This window comes from Myodes glareolus, chromosome 5 (assembly GCF_982192425.1).
Source record: "Myodes glareolus chromosome 5, mMyoGla1.1, whole genome shotgun sequence".
Lineage (NCBI taxonomy): Eukaryota > Metazoa > Chordata > Mammalia > Rodentia > Cricetidae > Myodes > Myodes glareolus.
Genome location: NC_142030.1, coordinates 102,991,224 through 103,016,168, shown reverse-complemented (window position 1 = coordinate 103,016,168; position 24,945 = coordinate 102,991,224). Strand labels below are relative to the sequence as shown.

General features: G+C 48.3%; 1 protein-coding gene across 2 annotated transcripts in view; it reads left to right on the top strand.

Annotated features, from left to right (window-relative positions):
• Positions 1-24,945, top strand: part of Ccdc93 (CCC complex scaffolding subunit CCDC93) — a 73,559-nt gene that overhangs the window by 38,805 nt on the left and 9,809 nt on the right. For both annotated transcript variants that reach the window (XM_087906592.1, XM_048443795.3), the window contains exons 12-22: positions 4,116-4,232; positions 6,538-6,600; positions 8,734-8,807; positions 9,885-9,966; positions 10,565-10,630; positions 13,352-13,405; positions 15,189-15,251; positions 19,850-19,958; positions 21,061-21,143; positions 22,828-22,865; positions 24,652-24,736. In XM_087906592.1, coding sequence (XP_087762718.1) covers positions 4,116-4,232; positions 6,538-6,600; positions 8,734-8,807; positions 9,885-9,966; positions 10,565-10,630; positions 13,352-13,405; positions 15,189-15,251; positions 19,850-19,958; positions 21,061-21,143; positions 22,828-22,865; positions 24,652-24,736 — 834 coding nt within the window. The remainder of the gene's footprint in view (positions 1-4,115; positions 4,233-6,537; positions 6,601-8,733; positions 8,808-9,884; positions 9,967-10,564; positions 10,631-13,351; positions 13,406-15,188; positions 15,252-19,849; positions 19,959-21,060; positions 21,144-22,827; positions 22,866-24,651; positions 24,737-24,945) is intronic.

Here is a 24,945-nt window from a genome sequence, read left to right as displayed (position 1 = left end):
TGGAGCTCAATAGGACAACTTGCAGCAGTCTTTTCTCTCCTTGTGCTGTGTGGGTCCCGGGAATTGAAGTCACGTTGTCAGGCTTGGTGACGGGTACCCTTACCCACTCAGCCTTCTCTCCAGCCTGCTTGTGAGTTTTAACTGCAGAATCACCGAATTTCTCTGAACGTTTCCTTGGGAAATTCTTGGAAGCTGAGGTTTGCAGCTCTGTTCTTCCAGGGAGAATCTAGTTTTGCTTCTTAGGCACTGGGTGGCACCTCTGCACTGGTCCTTTGTAGGGTCCTAACTAGTGGAAAACTCTGGTTTTGTTTGAGACAGGGTCTCGTGGAGCATAGGATGGCATCAACTCACTGTTTCTGAGGATGATTTTGAACTCTTGATCTTCCTGCCTCCATCTCCTGAGTGCTGGGGTTGCAGGTGTGCACCACCACACTCGGCTCCTGGCTTGCAGTTTTGTAGGCGTGCAGGGAGCATTGTGGATGTAGATGGCAGAACTCCAGGAAGCTGATTGTCTGTCTTTACAACATTTCATTGCATACATTTCCCTCTTACACTAATCCAAGACTAACGTGGGCCTTTGTTAACCGACTGTGAAATCAAAGCTAGACATTACAAGGTTTTGGAAAAATACCCCAGAGAAGTAAGCCACCTTCAGTGAAGGCATGTGCCTCCTAGATTGCCATATTCACTTACATTTTGGCCTCCCAGAATTCCATAGTGTTCTTCCTCACTCATAGTTTTGTGCCAGGAGGGAACTGAGCTATACTTTGATATCTGTGTGCTTGATTTAACTGGAGGCTTACAAGATGCCGGATACCGAAGTTCCTGAGATCACTATGGAGAACTGAGATCCCCATGAAAGGTGGTGTGCAGGGGCCCCCTTTCTCATCTTAGAGTCTCTATTGTGGTAGGAAGAAGGCACTAATACTTCCTGAACCAGAAGCAAGTTAGAGCTGGGGATGTAGCTCTGGGGTAGAGCGCTCCCAAGCATGTGCAGTGTCCTGGGTTTGATCTCCAGCCCTGAAAAAGGAGATGAAGGTTAATACATAGATAACCTTTGGGGCTCATTCAATTCTGAAAGGATAGCGTTTTAGGTAAAGTAATCATTTCTTATTTCTCTTGGGTATTTAACATTTTGAACTAGGCTAATGCCATCAAGTGACATTTAAAGCCATCTCCCCTAAGAATGGCTGTCGTTTCTATCTGTCACATTAGAAAACATGAGATCTGCAGCAGACTGTCCTAATCCACGCTGTGGTTTTACCGGCACGTTCTTAATCTGCAGTTGTTGAACAAAATGAGATCCACACATCAGCCCTTGCTCCTCGGTGGCACAGGGGTGTGTTTGTCAGTGGCTGGCCTTTTTGGCAGATGCTGTATTTTGTAAATAGACTGTTAAGATGCCTGTGGCTTAAACTTTTTCCCATGGAGGGTTGGGTGTGAAGCCCCGTCTTGTCTTCTGAATCCGACCAACTTTGTCCTCGTCACCTGCTCTCACGCTGTAACTGTGCCTTGGCCACTGTCAGATGGGCTGCGCTGACCCAGAGACCTGTTTCTGCCTTCAGTCTGGGTGTTCCTGGCTGTTAGGAAGATAATTTGAAGGAAATAAAAGCTTTAGATTGTGTAATGAAAAGTATGTTTGAAAAGCAATCAGACTTCCATTGGCTTCTTGAGACCTATCTTCACTATAGCTCCAGAATAAAGTGCTTCCTTTGAGAGCTTCCCAGCTGGACAAACAGCTTTCTGAAGCACCTGTCTAGACTCACAGGCTGGTATGGTAGACCTGCACATTTGTGTATTTGTCACTGCGCATGGACTAGAGAACTGTGTCAACATGGAGCCGGTCCTCAGAGTTAATTAATATGAATTAATACTTTATAAGAAATGTCAGAAACTGCAGGGGCTAGACAGATGGCTCAGTGGGTAAGGTGCTTACCATACAAGCGTGAGGACCTGAGTTCAGATCCCCACCATCCATTTAAAAAGTGAGATGCAGCTACACACATCCATAATCCCCTCATGGGAAGAGGAGACTGGAAGGTCTCTGGGGCTACCCAAGACTAGCTGAGTCAGCTAGCCGAGACTTGGAACCCCTGGGTTCAGTGAGAAACCCTGTCTCCAAAGAGAAGGTGGGAAATAATTGAAGACTCCCAAAGCGAGCCCCTGGCTTCCATATACATACACTCACACACATGTGTGTGACCCTCATGCACAGGTGCATATATCCACACAAACATGAACACATGAGAAAGAGAGAGTCCACAGATGTATTTTTACTTAGCACTAACAGATATTGAAAGCCCCTGTTTCTTGGAGCATATTCTAGTAAAGATATAGCAGGGTTTTAAAAAGACTTCGGGGTTCTTCCTGTATGCATGCATTTTCTCTTTGTTTATGTGATTTTCAGTGAGAGAGTGGATTGGAGAGAGAACTTTTTCTTTCTTCCTTGACATCCTGGTGGGCTCCCTCCATGTTCTTTCTCAAACAGTGGGTCAGTTGTTGCATTCTAGTCACTGAGTAGATTACCAAGTGGATTAGTTGAGGTTCTCTAGAGGAACTCTGTGTGTGTGTGTGTGTGTGTGTGTGTGTGTGTGTGTGTGTGATCTCTATGGCCCTGGAAGTTTCTTTAATTTTCATTTATAAAGTATTAATTCATATTAATTAATTCAGGGTTCTGAGGACCAGATCCATGCTGATACATTTCTCTAGTGTAAATGCAATAACAAATACATGTATGCGCAGATCCACCTTACTAACCATTGAGTCATGTGCTTCAGGAAACTGTCCAGCTGGGAAGCTTTATATACATTCACTAGAGTGACTTACAGGCTGGGGTCTGGCTAGTCCAACAATGGCTATCTTCCAGTGGAAAGCCCAAGAATCCAACGTAGTTCAGTCCATTGGGCTGGATGTCAGCTGGTCTTCAACATACACCAGAATTCCTGGAAAGTAAGCTTTAATACCAGTGAAGGAATACTGTCTCTCCAGCCCCAGGGTCTTCTGTTTCCTTCTGGACTCTCAGCCCACAGTATACAGAATGTTACCCCTGGCTCTTCACTGCACCCATACCCAACCCACTGTTCCCAAGTTCTAGCATTAAACAGCAAAACAAACCCACAGAAAACCTTCATGGTTTTTCTGTCAGTGGTGGAAATAATTCAGGGAAAGCCCTAGCCAAGATGCATAGTATTTACGCCTGTGTGGGTTCTCCTCCACTCTTGGCAGTCTCTGTGCCAGTGCTGCACCCCAGACTTCCAGACCCATGAGCACTGATGACACATGCAGGGACAGTAAGTTACGCGATAGGTTTGCACATGAGGTTAATCGTCATTAACCCTTCTAGAAAATGTCAGTCACTCACCCTGTAACACTACCCAGAAATCTCTCCTTTACCTGCCTCCAGTTCTTACAGTCCCTGTGTCTGCTTGGCCTTCTCTGTCCCCTCCTCACTTGTCCATTTCCAGAGGTTTACTCCATGGCCTCTCTTGGCAACTTTCTCCTTCTTGTGCTTCTCTTAAGTCAGAAGAACAGAAGTAGGAAATAGTTGAGAGTGGTCTGTGGAGGGGGAGGGCAGGCGGACCAGCTGCTTATCATTCTACATGCTCGGAAATGACTAGACTTTGCAACTGTGTATTTTTAAAATTTTAATGAAAGTGAATCGGTGTATAGCTTTCTTCATTTTTATTACATGATTTATTTATTGTATGTGTTTACACATTTGCCACTGCACTCAACTCATCAGGTGTGGTGGCAAATGCTTTTACCCACTTAGCCGTCTCCAGTTTGTAACTCTTGATATTTCCAGATGGTCTCATGAAGAAACCACTAAGACCGCCTATATCCCCCTCCCTGCTAAGACCCCCCAACACAGGTGCTGTTGGCTCAACGATTTCATCATAATCACAGCTGGGCAGCCTATACCCATGTTCTCCCCTGCTCCCAAGCAGACTTTGATGACGTCAGACTTTTCCTGTCTGGATTTTGGTTCTGGGCAGGACATAGTAGATACCCTGGCTGGGTGAGACTGGCTGCCCAGAACTGCCTTACTTATACTGAGTACAGCTGGACAATCTGAATGGAGCTGAGTTCATTATCTGCCTTGGGTTTTCCCACAGCAGTCTGAGCTGTCTGCTGAAGAAAGTCCAGAAAAGTTAGGAACCTCCCAACTGCATCAGCGGAAAGTCATTTCCTTGAATAAACAAATTCTGCAGAAGACCAAACATCTAGAAGAGGTGAGTGTTTTTAAAATTCTACTCGAGTGCTTGAAACTTCTTCCAAGGGGAAAAATCGGAAGGTGAATGAAGAGCCTTGTGGTAGACTGGTCAAAGGGGCACTGGCTCAGGCACACTACAGCCTACAGTGCTGTCTAGCTGCATGCATTTTTGTAAGTAAAGTTATATGGATGATGTGTACATGTGTGGGTGTTTGCGAGTATGTGGGGGTACTTAGTGTGCATACCTGTGCCGGATGGGCATGCAGGAGCTAGAGACTGTTGTTGGGTTCCTTTCTTAATCACTGTCCACTTAATTTAGTAAGGCAAGGTCTCTCTGAACCAGCTTGGCTTGCCTAGCTAGCTAAATTGCCAGGGATATCCCTTGTCTCTGCCTCCTAAGCACTGGAATTAGAGGCAAGTTGCCACGCTTACCTAGCTTTTCACATTGATCCTGGGGACCAAGTCTTCTGTCTTCAGGCTTTCATGGCAGGCACTTTGTCCACTAGCCCTCTCCCCATCCCCATGAGTTAAGTTTCACTGGAACAGCTAAACACTCATATACTCTCCTGGTTTTCTATGACTGCTTTCAAGCTACTGTAACAGAGTTGAGTAGTTGTGATGGAGACCAAACAACACACAAAGCCTAAACTGTGTACTGCCTGGTCCCTTCTAGGCAAAGTTTGTCAACCCCTGTCACAGGAAATGCAGGGCAAGGCAGGAGAGATGGGAGCTATCAAGAGCTCTCGTTTCTCTTGCAGAGGACATGAGTTCTGGTTCCCAGCACCCACATTTGCAGCTCACAGCTGGCTGTAACTACAGATTCAGGGGGTCTGACCTCCTCTTCTGACCTTTGCAGAAGCCTGCATGCTTGCAGAACCATGCATGCGTATGTACACTGCACACGTATGCATGTGCGTGCTTGTTTGTGTAAGTGTGTAAATATGTAGAACCAGAATGCATGTGTGTGTGTTTGTGTAAGTGTGTAAATATACAGTACCAGAATGCATGCATGTGTGGGTGTGCGTAATGCTAAAAATGTTCAGGGCCAGAGTGGTGTTTCTTCACAAATGCAGAGTGCTGTGTGTGCTAAGTGATGAGTTAAGCTATAAGGATGATGAAGAACAAGTGAGGGCCCTGCCCGCAAGGACCCTAAGGTGCAATGGAGACCTGCAGTAAATGAAGCTTGCATCACACTCACCATGTTACAGTTGTGATGAGGGCTTGAGTGGGGAAGTCTGGGGAGCTGGGTAACTGACAGAGCTGACTGAGTCTGGGAAGGTGAATGGGCGTTGACTGAATGGGAGGTCTGCGTAGAGATGTTGAGGAACCAGGTGGAGGCTTAGGAAGCAACATCAGCAAAGATGAAGGGAGGAAGAGTTGGCCAGCTCCTTCCTGTCTGATGGTTGAGGAGTCTTGAGTGAGGTGTGTGGTAGGCAGACCAATAACGGAGCACCTTCCAGGTCCATGTTAGGACTGTGGAAGCCACGGAGGACTGCGGCGGGGTCGTGGCATGCCATTGCCTGTTGGTGTGTATGATGTGGGACATGGCAGCAGACTCAGGGAGTCCCAGACCTTCGAAAGAAGGTGCAGTAGGTGAGCTGGCGATGGCAGGAGTGGGAGAAACATGCCACTGTTTCCCGTTTATTTCTGAGGGTGGTGCACATTTGTCATGGAAGTCAGTAGACAGTTGGCTGACTTCAATTCTCCCATCTACCAAATGGGTCCTGAGGACTAAACTTGGGTCATCAGACTTGGTAGCCAGCAGCCTACCGCCTGAGTTGTCCCACCAGCCCCAAATGCTCTTTTTAAGAGAGCTATTGGTCATTTATAGGTCCTGGTGACAGGTGGGACTGTCTTGGAAAACCTTCATATGTTCTCCCAGGAAGGCAGACCATAAAGAAGGCAGAGAGTGACTTGGGGACCGTCTTTGGACGATAAAAGTCTGCATGCCTGCTGGGGACACGGCTCAGTTGGTAAAGGGTGTGGTGCAAGCATGACACCCCAAGTTCAACTCCCCAAGACCCATTTGGAAAGCCTGGCATTCAGTATATAATCCTAGGAATGGGGAGGTGCCCCCCCATTGGTCTATGGGTGGAACTCAGTGGAAGACTCCATGTTATTACACATGGAACCCTAGGTTAACTCCCTAGCACCAAAATAAGTAAGTATAGAACTGTTTAAAAAAAAAATGAAATGAAAGTCCTGCAGTTCAAATGTTTCAGTCTTTCTGGTCTTTACCTCCTCATTGTAAAAGGAGGATCCCATCACTGTCTGGACCGAGAAAGGGATTCCATTCAAGCAAATGTCCTTTCTCTCTCTCACAGCTGCAAACAAATCACAGCAGCCTCCAGGCCAAGTACAGTGACATGAAGAAGACACTGACAGAGGTGAGCATCTGTCCCCTCCTCCCTTACTGTGACCTCAGGGCCCACAGCCTCCTCTTTCGGGTCAGATCACAGCGGTGTGGATAAACTGATGGTGTGGGGTCAAGCACCACCATGAACCTCTGCTCCCCTACTGTGGACCAGACTCTGAGGCTGTCTTCCTGCCACAGCAGCTGATGAGAGCAGCGTTCCCCCGGCAGCACTGGACAGATGACCATGCCAGGCGCTCTCTTGATGCAGACCTAATCTGCATTTTTACAAAGCCTGCCCTTCCAGGTAGACTAATGTGATGAATTCAGACTGCTTTTGCCACGTCAGTGAAGTGGAAGGTGGCAGACAGGTGGTGACAGCAATGACACCCTTGGAGACAACCACACAGCCACCCCAGGAAAGCCAGAACCTAACTGGCTGCAGCATCAGTGGCATGGGCTACCAGCTGTAATCTCTCTGGTTCACAGTCCAGTTGCCTAAATGGAAGCTCAGTTCCATTTTAGATGAATACTGTCTTCCTAGGTCCCTGGTATAAAGTGTATATTTCTTTATAGTTGTTTTTCAGTCAGGGGTTGACTGAAAACTTGTAAGTTGATCCACCATGTTTTTCTGTCTTCGGGTGTTTGAGGACTCTTGGTTATACATTCATCTAGTTTAAAATTTCCTCTCACTAATACTATGTACATGCTACAGCTACTTGGCTTGTTACTGTGACAGAACCCATGACAAGAAGTAGCTTAAGGAGGGAAGGCTTTAGTCTGGCTCGCAGCTGAAGTATGCAGCCTTTCATGGTGGAGAAGGCAATGCAGCAGGAACTTGAAGCTGCTGGCCCCAGCGCACACAGCCAGGAAGCAGACAGATGAATACCAGCGCTCAGCTCAAGGATTTCTGCAGTTTAGGCACCAGCCCAGGAGGTGGCGCCTCCCACTTGTAGGGTGGACTTTCCCAGAGGCTGGACTGCCCTGGCTGATCTGTCACGGGTGTGCCCAGAGCCTGTTTCATGGGTGGCTCTAGATCCTGTTAAGTTGACAGTATGAACTCACAGCAGCTCGCTTCCACAGTTTCTCTGGACGGGTGCTGCCTTCCCTGTGGTAAATCAGCTCATGGCTGGGAATCACTCAGAGCTGGGAAGCTTCCCATTCTCTTTGCTCTTGCCAGCCATCTGGGGCCCTCAGATGCTCTCCTGTGTAACCGAGTCAGGCATCATTGCTTTGCTCTGATCCAGGCCTCAGCCCTGAAAGCCATTCTTCTCACCCATGCTAGTTAGTTCTCCATAGCCGTCTTCTGTCTGTTCCCATCTGCCAACCCTCTGTCTTGTCCCAGGAGTTAGCCTACTTACGTGTTGCAGCATCATAGCCTGGATTATTTCGAGACTTGAGATGAGAAGGCTTTGATGTGACACCTGGCTGTACTGCCATTTTCAGCTAGGAACTTTTGAAACTTGTTTTGTTTTGAATATGTCACATGTTCACATGGTTCAGTCTGGTAAGCGTGCCACAGTGCATGTGTGGAGGTCAGAGGACAACTTGCGGAAGTTGATTCTCTTCTACCATGCGGAGTCCACGAACTGAACTCGGATGTTGAGGAGTGGCAGCAAGTGCCGCTCGTGAGCCGTGTCGTCAGTCCACGTGTACATATTTCTTTAGGTGCTTGGGAGTTCACTGTGTTCATGACTTTAGACCTTATTTTCTAGATCATTGTGAAAGATATACTTAGAAAAAATACCAGTAGTCTATCTTTTTAGTGAGCTGGTGTTACGTCCCTTCCTTCCTCTCTCTCTCTCTCTCTCTCTCTCTCTCTCTCTCTCTCTCTCTCGTTCTCTCTGTCACTTTTTATCCCCGCCCACATTCCTAACTGCTCTCTGCACCACCTTGGGCTTTCCCACCTCCTCCTGCTGCACTGTGAAGTCTTCCTCAGTATTTCCACAGCCAGTGCAACCTTTAGCAGATTATGGTTCTGACCTCGCCCCTGCATCTCCCCCTCCATCCCATCTGTCTGGCTCATCTCTTTTTCTCAGTGCACAACCAAAGCCAGTGGTTCAGCCATCTATCCCAAGTGAGCCAGAGACGGGCTAAGTCATGGAGCACACCCTCTTTTCTGCTTTTAAGTCTCTGTAGCCAATGATGCCTCTGTTCTTTCTTGCAGCTAAAGAATCATGGTGAGAAACTAGACAAAGAACAGGCAGCCCTGGAGAAATTAGAAGCCAAAGCTGACCCAAGGTAAGGGGTTTCGGCAGGTGCTATTAGCCCTTTGATGAAAATGACAGCAGGGTCTGATGCTTGATTTGTCTGATGAAGGGACAGCATAGCCACAGGTCATGGGCTGGAGCTCCACTTCCATTCAGATAATGTCACATGACCATCCAGAAGGGACCAGCAGTCACCCTGATGCTCACCGAGACTCTTGGACAGCACTGAGTCACCCACCTTCCCTTCAGCTCTCCTTGTGATCTAAGCAGTTGTGTTCTGGTTTTAAGAACAGTGAAACAGAACTGTGGGCTTAGTGGCTAAAGTGCTTGCGTTTTAAGCATACAAGCCAAAGTTTGATGTCCCAGATCTGACCTGAAAAGGCTGAGTATGGTGGTACATGCTTGTTATCCTCAAGCCAGGGAGGTAGAAACAGGTCCTGGCCAGCCAGTCTAAACTACCTGGCCAGTCTCAGGCCAGTGAGAGACCCTGTCTCAAAACACAAGGAGGAAAAGCTGCTGAGCTACCTCTGTGGGGTAAAGTGCTTACTATGCAGCCTGACGACCTGAGTTCAGTTCCTGGAGCCACGTGGTAGAAGGAGACTCCTGCAGTTGCTCTCTGACCTCCACACCTGCTGCACAAGCGCACTCCTCACACGTACTAAATAAATATAATAAGCTTTAATTAAAAGAAACCAGGGGCTAGCACCCGAAGAACAGCATTTGAGACTGTCCTCTGGCCTCCACATGAATGTGCACACAGATGTACACATATATGTGCACAAGTGCGTGAGCGCGCACACACACACAGTTTACCCTAAGTACAGCTGAATAAATGGTGAGTACCACTGAAGCTCACTAATGTTTCCAGATTTGACCTTCACATTCTAGAATCCTGTCCTAGGTAGTTTTTTGTCTCCTCCCGGGCTTGAGGGTCCAAATGCATACTCAGAAATGGAAATCATGACCGTTTGTGGCTCTCCCATTACACCCTTGAGAAAAACAAAGGAACTTAAGAAGGAGCTCCTTGTAGTCTTGATGTGACTTTATCCTCGATTTTTTAAAGCAGATGGTAATGGCCTGCCCTGTGCCCTTGGTCTTTCTTCCTCAGCATTCTCCAGAGCCTGCGAGCCCTCGTAGCCATGAATGAGAATCTGAAAAGCCAGGAGCAGGAGTTTAAGGCGCACTGCCGGGTAAGTGCTGTGTGGCATTGGTGGACAGGCAGAGCTCTGCCGAGGCTCTTGGCTTCCCTCCCCTGTGCTCTGGGGCCCGCTAGCCAGGGCAGTGCAGTGTAAGCTGCCTCAGGCTGAGGAGGTGACTCTATGGGGAAGGTGCTTTCTGCCCTTGCAAGCCTGGGAGAGCTCTTTCCCAGAAAGGGACAAGCTTGCCAGAGGAAGCAGAGAGCCTGGTTCCCTGTTGACTGTTGTCCTGGCACACACTAGTGAAAGTAAAGATGAACCGTCTCCATTGAATACTTAAACTGGGCAGGTAAGATGGCTCCGCAGATAATGGTGAGTGCCACCAAGCCTGACAGCCTGAGCTCAGTCCCTGGGATGCTCTCTGTGGAAGGAAAAAAATTACCTCGTAGGCTGTCTTCTGATCTCTACACATATGCTATGGTGCACATATGAGCATGAGTGCACACATGCAAATGCACACCAGATGCATGCATGTGTCCATACACGTGCACACAAACACAAATGTAAAAACAAACCACGTATGACGAAGTTAACGGTTACCTCCAGTCGATAGCTTCCCCGAGCTTTGTAAAGGTTCACCTTGCTTTTCCAGGAGGAGATGGCTCGTCTGCAGCAGGAAATTGAGACCCTGAAAGCTGAGAGAGCACCAGGCGACAAGGTAAAGGCTTCAGTTAGCCCTTTCTGGCTGGGACGATTGCAGCAGTTCGGTGCCATGATTCTTCCTGGGGAGACAAAGACAGCCATTCACTCCAGCCAGAAAGGGCACTGCCAGGCTGAAGGAGGACTCCTGTCTAAATCCAGTTTGGTGAACAAAGTATGTTTTGGGGGATTAGTTAGAGGGGCTTAGGGTGTCACAAAGGCCTGCAGCGCTGCCGAGACCCACTTCAGTCAGTAGCTCACCTCTCACACGGCTTGAGGAGGGGAGGCTCAAGAGCCTCTCTCTTTCTACATGATGGGCTGTTAAAAGGTCTGATCATGTGAGGGCCTTATGCTGCCCAGCCCTGCTACTCTGTTTAAAGATGGCAACAGCTACATCAAGCCTGGAGTAGAAGGCCATGCTCCTAGCACCAACCATTAATCATGTTCCCAAAGGACTGCCGACTTCCTTGAGCGGGGTCTCTGAATGTACAGTTCCCAGGGTTAGTGAGAGCACTTGCTGCTCTTGCAGGGGCACGCATTCCCTTCCCAGCATGCACAGGCGACTCAGCCTTCTCTAACTCCAGTTCTGGATGTCTGATGATCTAGGTGGTGCACAGCATACGATGCAGGTGAAACGACTCATAAAATAAAATAAATATTTCTTGTTTTAAAAAAGGCCACACATGGCTGAAAGGGTCGATAACCCCATCACTGTAGTGGATGGTGTTAGGAAAAAATCCTAACACGGCTGGCGCAAAGAAATCCAATTAGGTCAGATTAAACCAAATTAAACGCCCATGTTTTATTAAGTAGCGGTGCTCCCAGATGGCCAACAGCATGGCAGGGGAGACAGAAAAGGGGGGAGCATATGTAAACCTGGAACCTTCTCTGGGAGCCCACTTAAATACCTGTGGAGTGGTCCTGACCCGCCCCCGGGGAGGAGTCAAGACATGGCATGCTGGGATTTGGAGTCCAGAGCACTACAACTCCCAGCCCAGGGGGCTGGGATGGATGCCAGGGACTGGGACTATGCTCCCAGTTTAACAGAGTTAACAGAGACAGGGATTTCTGGTGCTTTCTGACTGCTGGCCTTCTTTCAGGTCCAGTCTACAATTCTGTCTCAAGAGAATAAGGCAGAGAAATAGAGCAGAACACTGGACACCTTCCTCCAGCCTCTACACACGAGTATACCTTAACACACACTGCACTGTTCACATGAGTATACCTTAACACACACCGCACTGTTCACATGAGTATACCTTAACACACACCGCACTGTTCACACGAGTATACCTTAACACATACCACACTCAACCCAAGTTGTATTTCTCAACTTCTCCTGTAATTTTCTTTGATATTTTTTTTTATTTGGTTTGGTTTTTCTCGAGACAGGGTTTCTCTGTAACAGTCCTGGGACTTGCTCTGTAGAACAGGCCTTGAACTCAGAGATCTGCCTTCCTTTGCCTCCTAAGTGCTACAATTACTCCCACCAATTTTCTTAGGTCTTATTCAAGTGATTCCTTCTAGGTGTGGAAGGCATAGCCAAAGGTCCAAAACTCTGATCCCTCCCTCCATAAGAAATGTCTGAGCTCTATTTCCCACTTAGCCTGTCTCTTTAAATTTTCTCCACTTTGCCCTGAGTAGCTGGGGTTATGGCCTGGGCCACCAGACCCTGTGGATCTCTTGGATTTTGTTTTTTCTTACCACACTTCATTCAAAGCCTGCGTCTCCCCAGATGTGGGCTGGTCATGGCCCTAGAGCCCACTAACTGAATTTGCCCTGCCGTTGTAGCAGGGAGAGCGGGAAGGAAAGGGAAGGAAAGCTCCCGCCCAAGCCCCCAGCACTGATGCTCTTCCAGCTGCCCCACCACCATGCCCAGCACTCTCCAGTGGACACTAGACCATGGAGAAGTGCTTTCCCTAGCCAGAGAGACCAGGCCTTAGAGCTGTGGTATCATTTCGGCCATAGGTGCCCACCTCTGAGGGAGAGGAGGAGTGAACAGCAGCGGCAGGAATGCAGCCCCGGCTGGCCTCGGGTACTTCCCCAGCACTGAGCCTCTGGGCATTGTCGGTTCCTCTGGCCCCTGAATTGGCAGAGATCACATTTTTATCTCATTACGTCCTATCGAAGGGACTCTTCTATGGAAAATGAACCACAGGAGACTGAGGACCTGGCTCAGGATAAGCTGCTTGCTGTACAAGCACAAAGACCCAAGTTTGGATTCCAACACCCTTGTAGAAGCCAGGCGGCAGGGCAGTGGATACTGAAGGACCCCTGAAGCTCACTGACCAGCCGGGTAGCCAAACTGGTTAAGTTCCAGGTTCAGTAAAGAGACCGAGGCTCAAAAAAATAAGGCAAGGTGAGAGTGCTTATGACCTCAGTTTGACCCCTCAGTCCCACACAGTGGAGAGGCAGACCAGCAAGCTGTCCACCAACATATACACACAAACATGTGAATATACATACATGTGATAAATAAATAAATATAATGGTTTTTCCTTAAGTAGATAAGGTAGAGAGTGATTGAGAAAGGCACCGACATCCAGCTCACACTACAGTGGAGCTTGTTGGGGTGTACCTGGCAAACATCAGAGAACAGTCTAAAATCTGGGTTTCTCGAACAGTCTAACTACTCTTCAGAAAAACGAGGTCATTTCAGCTCCATAGTTGCCCCTCCCGGCTCCTGTCTCTCTGCTCCCCTCACTGAGCAGAGGTGCTGACCCTGTTTTCATCCTTTCAGACTGTCTCCAGTGGAGAGCCACAGGGTGCCGCGACCTCCACCATGACTCACAATGTAAGTATCTCCTCATCCGTGGACCAGCATTGTCCTGAGAGATGGGTCAGCCTCCTTTCTGCTCTCCCCCGACAGCGTTTCTGGCCTCCTGTCTAGTCTGTACAGCCACTTCCTCCTCTACTGCCCTCCGTGGGCATGGTACTGTTTTAGACCTTTCATTAGAGGCCTGCATCAGCCACATAAGTGCTGAGGGGCGAGAGAGTGGGGCTGAGGGGAAAGTGCCTTCTGTGCTGCTGCGTTAGGGCAGGCCGCTGCGTTAGAGCAGGCCACTGCGTTAGAGCAGGCCACTGCGTTAGAGCAGGCCACTGCGTTAGACAGACCACTGCCTTGTAGCAGGCCACTGCTCCAGCTGCCAAACTGTGTGTCAGGGTATCCGATGTGCAGTTCGACACAGTTAAACTTACTTACAATAGTATAAGGGGATTTTTTTGGTAACTTGATTGCACGTTTTCCAAGCATGAATGTTTTTTTTTAAGATTTATTTATTTATTATGTACACAACATTCCTTCCATGTATGCTTGCAGGCCAGAAGAGGGCACCAGATCTCATTACAGATGGTTGTGAGCCACCATGTGGTTGCTGGGAATTGAACTCAGGACCTCTGGAAGAGCAGTCAGTGCTCTTAACCTCTGAGCCATCTCTCCAGCCCCCAAGCATGAATGTTTTAAGTGATGACATTGTGTCACAGGTATTATAAATGAATGTCCATGACTGTATTCCAGTACAACTCTAGTCAGGCATGGTTCAAAGGTGTAGGCTTTCCATAACCTGTTGTAGTTTGCTGAACCTTGTTATGAGTTAAAACAATACTTGTCACATGTAAGGAGAAAAGAAGAGACAGACAGAAGAGACAGGACAGAAGCAGGGTCCTCCTCCAAGCAGGACTGTTAGGGTGTTTCTTCATAGCCTGTTAGAGACTGGACATGGGACTCCTACAGTGATATGTTAGATGTCACCTTTAGCTGAGCCCTGTCCAAGAAACTGCATGTGCTATGTGTGTTCATGTGTGCATGCGTGCCCCTTCTGTAGTTTTCTCTGGGACAACAGACTGCGCAGCTGCTTTTCCCTGTCTGGGTTCAGTGTAGAGCCACACCTGTGCATTAGCTCTGTCCCAGAAGAACTCTGTGTAATGTTGAAATTGTTCACATCAGTGTCTTCCTACACATAGTGCATGCTTCTTGAAACTGGGGGACTGAGTTTTTCCTTATTTTAATTGATGCAAGTTCAAATAGACATGTAGGGTTAGTGGGTCTACCATTTTGGATACCTCAGGTCCAGGCAGAAACATAATCAGAAAACCAGTGTTAGCTGAAAACCCAGAGAGGCGTAGGACAAAGACTCTTAAGGTAGTGTGTGATCTCCCTTTTGTTGAACAGTGTTCCTGGTTAAGGGCGGGGGCTGCAGGAGTCGTTAGGAGGTACTCAGTTAAGAGCATTGGATTTAGGGGCTGCTGAGTACAGTACTTGCCTTGCAAGCCTGATGCCATGAGTTCAATCCCCAGAACCCACAGAAGGTGGAAGGGGAGAAACAGGTCCACAGAATTGCCCTCTGACCTCCACATGTATGTCCCTCCCACCTCCGGGTAATAATAAGTACTTTTTTCCTTCTGAAAAGAACATTGGATTCAGCCAGGATACTGACAGAAGAAAAGGTGTTAGGAGACAGTGTGGAAGTGTCTCATGGGTAGGAGGGTCTAAACCTGGCCATTTGAGAGAAGGAACTTGAGGCTCCGTCAGGGAATGGAAGTTCCAATCTCGATAACTGGCCTGTTGTCGCTCTTAGGAGGACCTGGACAGACGGTACAACATGGAGAAAGAGAAGCTGTACAAGATCCGCTTGCTGCAGGTGGGTGTCCAAGCACCAGCGTGCACAGATATGCCTGGCTGACAGGGGTGTCCTGTGGCTGGATGGGAGGCGTAGGTGTGTGAGAGCTCGAGAGCCAGGCTCTGCTCGCTGCACCCTGGTCTGAGCTGTTGCCAACAGCGTCACGGGCGGCTTCGCAGGGCTGTTGCTTTCAGCATTGCTCTCTGGAGTTGAACTTCACCTTACAGAGTAGGCTTGGTTAGCCTCATACACTGTATGAAGAAAATGGGGTCAGGGGGCTAGAGAGATGTTTAAGAAGGTAAGAATACTGCTCTTGTGGAGGACCCCATATCAGTTGCTTCATAACCACCTGCAGCTCCAACTCCAGGGGATCTGACATGCACACTCATGTGCGCACATGCCACACAAACACACACAACTGCACATCAGTAAAAAGGAAAATAAGGAGGGGGCGCTGAAGAGATGGCTCTGCAGTACTGCCTGCTCTTTCAGATGACTCTGGTTCAATTCCCAGTACCCACATGGCTGCTAACAACCGTCTTCTACTCCGGTTCTGAGGACTCACATGGCACATAGGCATACATGCACATGCAGGCAAAACACCCATACATATAAAATGATAAAAAAATTGATCTTTTTTTAAAAAAAATGCTTCAACTACGCTGTTTCTCCAAGGGCAAGCCTCGCATAGGTCCCCAAGGCAGGATTCAAGTTCAGGTCTACTTAATAACTGGGGATCTGAGAGAGCGATGTGACATATGGGGTGGGGAGGTTGGAGAGCCAGCTCCAAACCTAGCCATAGCTGACACTGTAGTTCTAAGCCCTTTATATTGCCAGTGCCTGACTCACGGGGATTCAAACCCACAGACAACCCTTGGCCTAGTGTCCCTGTTGGTTTGAACACTTTTCTTTCCTTTGGGAGGAAAATGCCAAACTTTGGCAGGAATGGCCAGGGAGCTTCAAGGGCTGGTAAGGGGTTATTCCCATCGTGTTCTGTGAGATGTTTGGTTAAATTCAGAGTAGTCGAATATGTCCTTGATACAAGAGTCCTATCCTCTCTCTCTCTCTCTCTCTCTCTCTCTCTCTCTCTCTCTTTTAGTTTTTGAGAGAGAATCTTCTAGCTCAGGCTGCCTTAGAGTCCACGTCTAGTCACAGCTGGCCTTGAACTTCCCATAATCCTGCCTCCATCTCCCAAGTGCTGGGGTTATAGATATGCACCACCATGCATGACTACCTTTCAAATATTTAAAGATGGCTTCTCAGCCTTCAGCAAGACCAAGTGCAAATATTTAAAGATACATAGAATTAATACAATCTGTGCCCTGATGCTATTTGGAGACGCTGACTGGCTACTTCCTACTTTTTCAGCCATGCATTGGGTCCTAATAACAAGAGCTGAGATGACCTGCCCTCTGGGAACTGGTTATTTGAGGACCAAGATCTACTCATATGTGCCAAAGTACAAGGCTGTTTATGTGGGCAATGCCACCTAAAGACAAGGCTGAGGCCAAACTTGAAGAGAACTTCTTCAAGGAAGTCAGTAGCTGCTGAGGACTGGTCTGGGTAGAGGCAGCAGGATCTGTGAATGGAGCTGCCAGGGGAAGGTGAGGTGCTCTACCTGATGCAATCTAGTGATGCCTGGATGCAAGGGGGATCAAGGCTGATGCTCAGGTGTCAGACCCAAAGGTATAGACACATGAAACTCATTGGGAATGGGCATAAAAGAGAAAAGATTCAGGCGGCAGTCTGAAGACAAGTATCAGTAAACCCCCAGCTGGGTGAGGAGTGAGGTTCTCTGGAAGTCAGCTCCCCGGTTTAAAAAGTACTCGCCTTACAAATGTGCAGACCAGAGATCACATTCCTGGAAGCCACATAAATCCCATTTGAACATAGCGGCCCACCTATAACACTTCAGAGGGAGACAGAAGATCCCCAGAGCAAGCTGCTTAGCAAGACTCATCCTGTCTGAGCTCTGGGTGTGATTGAGACACCCTGCCTCAGTGAATATGGTGCAAGAATGACAGGGTGATCCCTGCCATCGACTTTAGGTCTTTATGAGCCTGTGCATATATGTACACAAGCACAAGCAGAAACATTCATACACCACATGTGTACACCATACATGCACACATGAAAAAGTGAAGGGGCCAGTAATCCACCAGGTAGCATTGTGGGAAGAATGTTCTGCATCAGCTCCAGCTCCAGCTCCAAAGAGTTTGGGCTGGAGAACTCGTTCCTCAGTGTGTGGTTGCTAACTAAGGCTGTGGAAGTGTGGGCAAGGCCCAAGACCAAACCCTAGTGAGCAAGAAAAGCAAGAACGAGAGAGGGGGGTGTGAGAGGAAGCACGGGCTGCTCACAAAGGCCGGGTATTGGGTTGCCATGTCCATCTTTGGTATGATGGATTTTGCTTCATCTTATTATACTTTGTTTTATCATGTTTGGTTGTTATTCTGTTCTTTTCTAATGAGAGAAAGAAATGGAGTAGATCTAGAGGGAAGGGGAGGTGGGGAGGAGCTGAGAGGAGTAGAGGGAGTGGAGACTATAATCAGGGTCTGTTGTGTGAGAAAAGAATATATTTTCAATAAAAGAGAAAAAGAAAACATATATATGGGAAACAGTTCAGACTCCTCCATTCATTGTGCCCCAGGCCCCAGAAAACGTCTGAAGTGGCGCTGAAGTCGTGTGAGACTTCTAGTAAGACACAAGGCACACGCTGCTAATTCCTGCAGTTAGGGAACCCAGGACAGGTCAAAGTAATGATCCCACCAAAGTCCCCTTGGTGAAGCAGTGAGTTTTCATTGGGGTTACTTACAAAAGTGATGGCGAGGGATGCCTTATAAGGATCAGGGATGACTCCCAAAAAGTACTACCTAACACAAGCGACAACTCATGAAAGCTTCAGCACTGGAACCTGCCCCCTTTGCAGACAGCTGGACAGCGGGCGTCTCCTTTACATCTCTCCTAGGCGTCATGGCTACTCAGTCATGCCTGGCTGCCAAGTGATACAAAAAGAAAAAGGCAAGAGACTGGTGTGGCTCAGGGAAAGAGTTCTTTAAAGTGAAGGGCTTGAGCAGATTTAAATGTTGAATAGCCAGTGTATCCATAGGCACCCACATATATGCAGAACATTCTAGAAATAAAGGCACAATGAAAAGGTGCCACGCATGCAGGCATGAAATGGCACCTACAGTAAAGACGCCTGGTGACGTGTATGCTGTGTTGCGGTGCGGGGGCGAGTTCATTTCTTCTGCCTGTTAACAAGTTAGAAAGCAGGAGAGATGTGTTGCTAGAAATCCTGGGGAGTCCAATAGAGACATCATACAATGCTAGGGACATGGGGGTTTCCTCCTGGGGTTCTTGGTTTTATTAATAAAAGAATTAAAAACAAACTCAAACAGAAGCTCAAGAGCAATTTATTAATTAGAGTTTACAAGGAAAACCCCAAGGCAGGCAGACTGTGTATCTTAGGGAGAAGGAGAATGAAGATGAGCCTGGAAGTCAGTCACTCAGCAGGGACAGGAGCTTTAGAAAAACAAAAACCCAGTCGCGTTAGTTAGCCATTTTAAAAATTTGGTAAGACTCTTGCCAGCATTTGAAAGAAAAGGACAGAGGAAAGATAAGAGAATAGTTACGCCCTTCTGAGTCTGGACTCAGGAAGTCAGGCTTGATGGTGGTTCACAGGGACCACGTTAGGGACCAGGAGTGCTGGGAAGGAAAATGACCTTGTCATAGGGATAGTCTCCTGGCCTGGTCCCTGCCCTGCCTAACTGGACCAACCCTTAAGGGAGGAGACAAGGGCATGTCTCCACCTAGGGGTAGGTTCCATCCTTTACAACCTAAGCTCTATCACCAGGACTTCCACAGATCGTCCTCTGAATTCCATGGCATGTGTCTATTAAATAAAGAAATAAAAAGAAATGTAATTTTTAAAAGTTTTGAAGATTGATTGGTTGTACCCTAAGATTCCTGGGGAGAAGAATAGAGATCAGCCCCAGCCCTTGCAAGGAGCATACCCTTGGTCTGCATCCTTTTGTCCGGAGATTCATAGACTGGACTTAAGTTACAAGAGTGGGTTTCCTGCTTGGAGACTATGTTTCCTTATAAATTAGAAGTCTGTCCCTGCTGCTGAGACAATAGGCCAGAGGGCTGGTGGGCCATGGAGAGGAGGGACAAAGGCTGAGGAGAACAGCAGTGCTCAGCCCAGGTCCTGAGAGTCAGACATAACTAAGTGACTTGCTTCTGTGACATGGTCCCCACACAACACCCTGCTGTCTCCTGTGCAGCTGATATACAGTCTGTCTGACAGCATTTGAGAAGTCAGTTGTGGGCCTCCACGTAGGCTGAGGGATTCAGAGTGCAGCTTAGAGGGGCAGCAGGTGGCACCTGTCATCTGGGGCTCTCCTGTCATGACCTGTCCTCAGGTCAGTTGCCCTGTGGTTCTGTGGTTCTGGTCAGCAGCCTCTGCACAGGTCAGAAAATGGGAAAGCCAGTCACAATCCCCCGTGAGGACCCTAAGCCACTAGCCAAATGTGTGTCTTTGTGGCTAGCGCAGCATGTGGGGGCACAAGCGAACACAGGAATCCTTTCACCAAGTCTTCTCTCCCTATCTTTACATTTAGGCACGAAGAAATCGAGAAATAGCGATTTTGCATCGCAAGATTGACGAAGTGCCCAGTCGAGCTGAGCTGATACAGTATCAGAAGCGATTTATTGAACTCTACCGTCAGAGTAGGTGTTTTGATCAAACACAGACTGTTGGGCCCCAGTAGGGATGCGAGGCAGGGGTTCTGTCAAGTTTAGTGTGGTACAGCATTGGAGAGCACAGTCCACAAATGCCACCTTGAAAGGGACCTTGCCTCATCATCAGGCCTATTGGACAGCCCTGGGAGCTGTCCTGATGTCTGACTGTCCACTCTGTAGATGGGTTCATGGTCTTAAGAGCTGGCTTTGGCCAGCTGTCTTGGCAGTTAGCTGTGTGCAGTCACCTGAGCCCCTTCTTCCCAGTTTCTTATGAAGCATCCCCACCCCAGCATCTCCAGGTGGTCGTCAGTGGTGCTCCACAGAGTCTCACTGGAGTTGCTTTAGACCAGCATAGTCTCCTCATAATCCAGGACCTCAGCTGACCCAGTGACTATGTCATGTCAGGCTCAAAGCCACCCTCAGGGTCTTAGGGAGATGGTCCAGTTAATAAAGTGCTTGCCTTACAAGCATGAACACTTGAGTTTGATCTCTGTATGTTGTTTTTTTTTTTAAAAAAAAGAAAGAAAGAAAGAAAGAAAGAAAGAAAGAAAGAAAGAAAGAAAGAAAAGAAAAGAAAAAGAAAAGGGCTGGTGAGATGGCTGAGTAGTTCACTGTAATTGTTTTTGCAGCGGACCTAGGCTAAATTCCTAGCACCCACATGACAGCTCACAGATGTCCATAACTCCAGTTTCGCGAGCTCCAACACACTCCATGAGCACCAGACACAAGCATATGTTGTGCACATACATGCATGCAGGCAAAGGATCCACACGCACATTTCTCGTAAAGTCAAGCATGGTAGTACATACACTGGGGAGGTGAAGATAGGTGGGTCGCTGAAGCTTGCTGAGCAGCCTGCCTAGCTTAGTGAGTGAGCTCCAGGTTCAGTGAAGGGTTTTGTCTCAGAAATAAGGTGAGGAGGGGTTGAGGAAGGTACCCAGTGTTCACGTGTACCTACGTACAAACATGTGCACACAGACATAGGCTGTCATGATGGTTAAGTGGGCATGAGGCCCTGGCACACTCTGCACGGGTTGGGATGCTTTGCTCGGCTGATGCTCTTACACTGGAATACTGATCTCTTCGGCAGTTTCCGCGGTGCACAAGGAAACCAAGCAGTTCTTCACTTTGTATAACACTCTGGATGACAGAAAAGTGTATCTGGAAAAGGAGGTAAGAGCCTTTGTTGATTATTTGTTTCCTTTTTATTACATTTGAAAGTTTATCGCAGAGGGGTGCATATGTGTAGTTCAGAGGACAGCTTGTAGGAGCCGGCTCTCTCCTTACCCCATGTGGGCTCCAGACTAGAACTCAGGTCCTCAGGGTTGGCAGCAGGCACCTTTGTACTAAGCCATTGTGCTGGCCTGGGTGAGAGCCTGTATGGAAAGAAAATAACTCAGATGAGCCACTGACGGCACACAGCTCCGGAAGATTCGGATGGACCTAGAGACTGCGATGGGGTCATTTAAGTGTACACAGGAGCCACTGATGGCACACAGCTCCGGAAGATTCAGATGGACCTAGAGACTGTGATGGGGTCATTTAAGTGTACACAGGAGCCACTGACGGCACACAGCTCCGGAAGATTCGGATGGACCTAGAGCCTGTGATGCGGTCGTTTAGTGTAAGCAGAGAGACACTCCTGGGCCAAATGCAGAGGTTTGTCACTGCAAAGTGGGAGACTGCCTGGGCGTTCCCTGCAGTGTAGTGAAGCTGATGTTCACCTGTTCTGTACTATCATGAGAGAAACACCTTCATGAGAGGCTCATATGAGGTCCTGCATTCAATCCCCAGAACCCACATTTTAAAAAGAAAAGAAAAGAAAAGAAAAGAAAAGAAAAGAAAAGAAAAAAGCAGGCATGGTAATGTGCTTATAATCCCAGCACTGGGGAGGCAGAGACAGATAGATCCCGGGGATCACTGCTCCACCCCTATCCTGGCCTCCTTGATAAGCTTCAGGCCAGTGAGAGACCCTGTCTTAGAAAGCAAGGTGGAGAGCATCTTGCACCATAGGAATGGCAGATGAGGTTGTCTTCTGGCTCCACATGCAAGTGCACAGACAAACACAAAAACACATGAGGAAAAACAAATAAAAAACCCACACTCCTTCCTAAGTATTAAGGGTAAGAATATCATTCCTGTGTTGTGTGTTTTGAGTCTAAAATCCAGGTGTGGTGATGTCATTCCTGTGTTGTGTATTGTGAGTCTCAAGTCGAGGTGTAGTGACTGCTTAGGGATGAGCCAACAGGTTGAACAGTGCACAACCAGGAAGACCCAGACAGAGCCCTTCCCGGCATGCCTCACAAGGACAAATGGAGGGTCCAGATATGAGGGCAGAGACAGTTTCCACGGGAACAGGGCTTTAAAGGATATGTTTCATCAGAAGCTCTCAGAGCCACTTAGTGTCTAGCCATGTTGGGCAGGAGTGGGAGGTGGGAGACGGTCAGTATCTTCTCTGTGCCGGCCCCACTGGCCCATCCTGGGCCAATAGCCTCAGATAAAAAGTGATGTTTGAGAAGACAAAAAGGACCTGTGCTGGCGGTTTGTCTGAAGAGCCCTGCCACCAGAGTCCTCCCAGCTGGTGACTGGGCCGTTCAAAGGTTGTCCTTCCACAGTCTCACGGTCATGCACCTAAGGAAAGTTTTCTTTAAGTCCATAGAAATGGGTTCCTGGAGGAAAACTATGCAGGCAAGAACATGTGCTTTCTTTTCTCCTCTCGTGTATTACTTTGACCTGCTTGACAGTCTTGGCTCCTTTCAGTTTTGTTAGCCCAGCCCCAGGCAAACTTCCCAGCAATGATTGAGGTGCTGTGGGAATCCTACCGCCTCCTACTTACGTGTTTCTTTTTCACCCCCAGATTAGCCTGCTTAACTCAATTCACGAGAACTTCTCACAGTAAGTACCACGCCCCTGCTCCCTGGCTGCCCTCCTGATCTTGCTGTAGTGTGAGGGAGAGCTATTGATGCACGAATGGCCTGGTGCTCTGGTGTGGACCCCTCACTCTCCCTACTCCACCCATTGCAGACGCCTTCATGGAAGGCTCTGCAAACTGGAATACTGTGGATAACAAGGACTGAGTTCCATCCCAGAACCCTCAGATGGAAAGTCGAGTGTAGTGTTGTGATTGTAACCCTGGAGCTGATGGGGTGGAGACTGGAGATTCCTGGGAACCAGTGTCCAGCCATCCTAACCTATTTGGTGAATTGCAGGCCGTTGAGATAGCCTGCCTCAAAAAACAAGGTGGGCAGACCCTGAAGGTGTATTCTGTGAGTTAGCATACATCCTCTGAACTGGGGATTTAGCTCAGCGGAGGAATTCTTACACAGAGCACGAAGCCTGTGCTCAGTTCCCAGTACCGCATAAGCTGGGACTACTTAGTACGCAGCATGCCTGTAACCCCAGCGCTTGAAAGGGAAGATAGAAGAATTAAGAGTTTGAGGTCATTTTTGACTATGAAGTGTGTTCAGGGCCACATGAGATTCTGTCTCAAAAAATAGGATTAAATGTGTAGCAAGGACATCTCTGTAAATCCTATAGCAAGGCTACCAGGTAACACCAGTTCTGGAGTGTACCCAGGGTGAGCTAGCTGCCCACCTTCCTGGTAGCCTAAAGCTTCCAGAATAACATGCTTCCTTTTCCTAGTGCAAGCCTCTGCAGGCCCCTGGCAGGACACCACAAACATTCTAAGACCAAGTTCGCTCAGAACCAAGGGTTTCTACGTCTTTTCTGATTTAAACACAGCCGGGCTAAGGCATTCTCCGTGATACCTGAACCTTAATCGGATCCTTGGGATCACAGCATGCAAGGGAAAGAAGGGGAAAAAGCCAGCAGCCATAGTCCTGGGAGGTGCAGGTGTGGCACCTGCCTTTGGGTCCTGATGCCCTCCTTTCTCAGACGGTAGTGCCATCTCCCTGATATCCACGACAGTTCTGCTCTGCCAGCCACTCTCTGGGAGAATCCCCACTCCTGTGAGCCCCATGCTCTGAGCCTCCTGGTCTCTGTCCCTCTGCAGAGCTGGCTATGGTAGGAAGGTGTAGCAGGCACAGCGGGAACTCTACCCCGCCTGCTGCCTCCAACATGGCTTAGGCTTCCCAGCTGAGATCTAGGAATACTCAGAACATGGCCCCTAGTTCTAGTTAATGTCTCCCTGTCCTCAGATTCTTAAAGACAAAACTGAATTAACTCCTTAATATGTACTTGTCATTCATAGCAAATGGCATTTTTATTATTTTTATTTATTTTATGTTGAAAAATACGGATTGGATAAAAGTTTAAAGGAAGAAGCTGAAAAGTGCATGGAAGGGGAGCCCCCCCACCCCCAAAGTTGCCTGTGTGCATTCTGCTGCTGAAGGGGGTACACTACTTGTCTGTGTAGTTAAAGGACAGCATGGTCTCCTCAACTGCATGGTTTTCCTCAGAATCCATCCCCATCTAGTTAGAGAGTTGTTCCTTCTGCAGTCCATCGCCCCAGGAACTTAGGGAGAAGGGGAAACAAGATTCACATTTGGTTACTCGGTCAGAGGTTTGGAGTACTGCCTGTCTGCCTGCTATTCTTGGTGGCCCTCTGGATCCACTGTGCCCTGCAAAGACCTAGTTGACTGTTGGGGCACAGTCCAGGTGTCCCCACCCCCTTTCTAACAGTCCCATGTACTGGACCTACCTCTGCTGATTTCTCTTTCAGAGCCATGGCCTCCCCTGCTTCCCGGGACCAGTTTTTAAGGCAGATGGAACAAATCGTCGAAGGCATTAAACAAAACAGAATGAAGGTCAGCTAGCTTATTCTACAACCCATAGCCTCTGTGGTGGTGAGGAGGTCCTAGGCGTAGGCTTTCCATCCTGACTGCATCCTTCCACAAGGCCTGCACCAGACATGAGACTCTGTGGTGGGGCAGGCCTCCACACTGCTGTGAATCACAGCTTCCAGGCACTAAACACTCTGGATGCCAGGGACTGTGCTACCCCGCATAGACTGTAT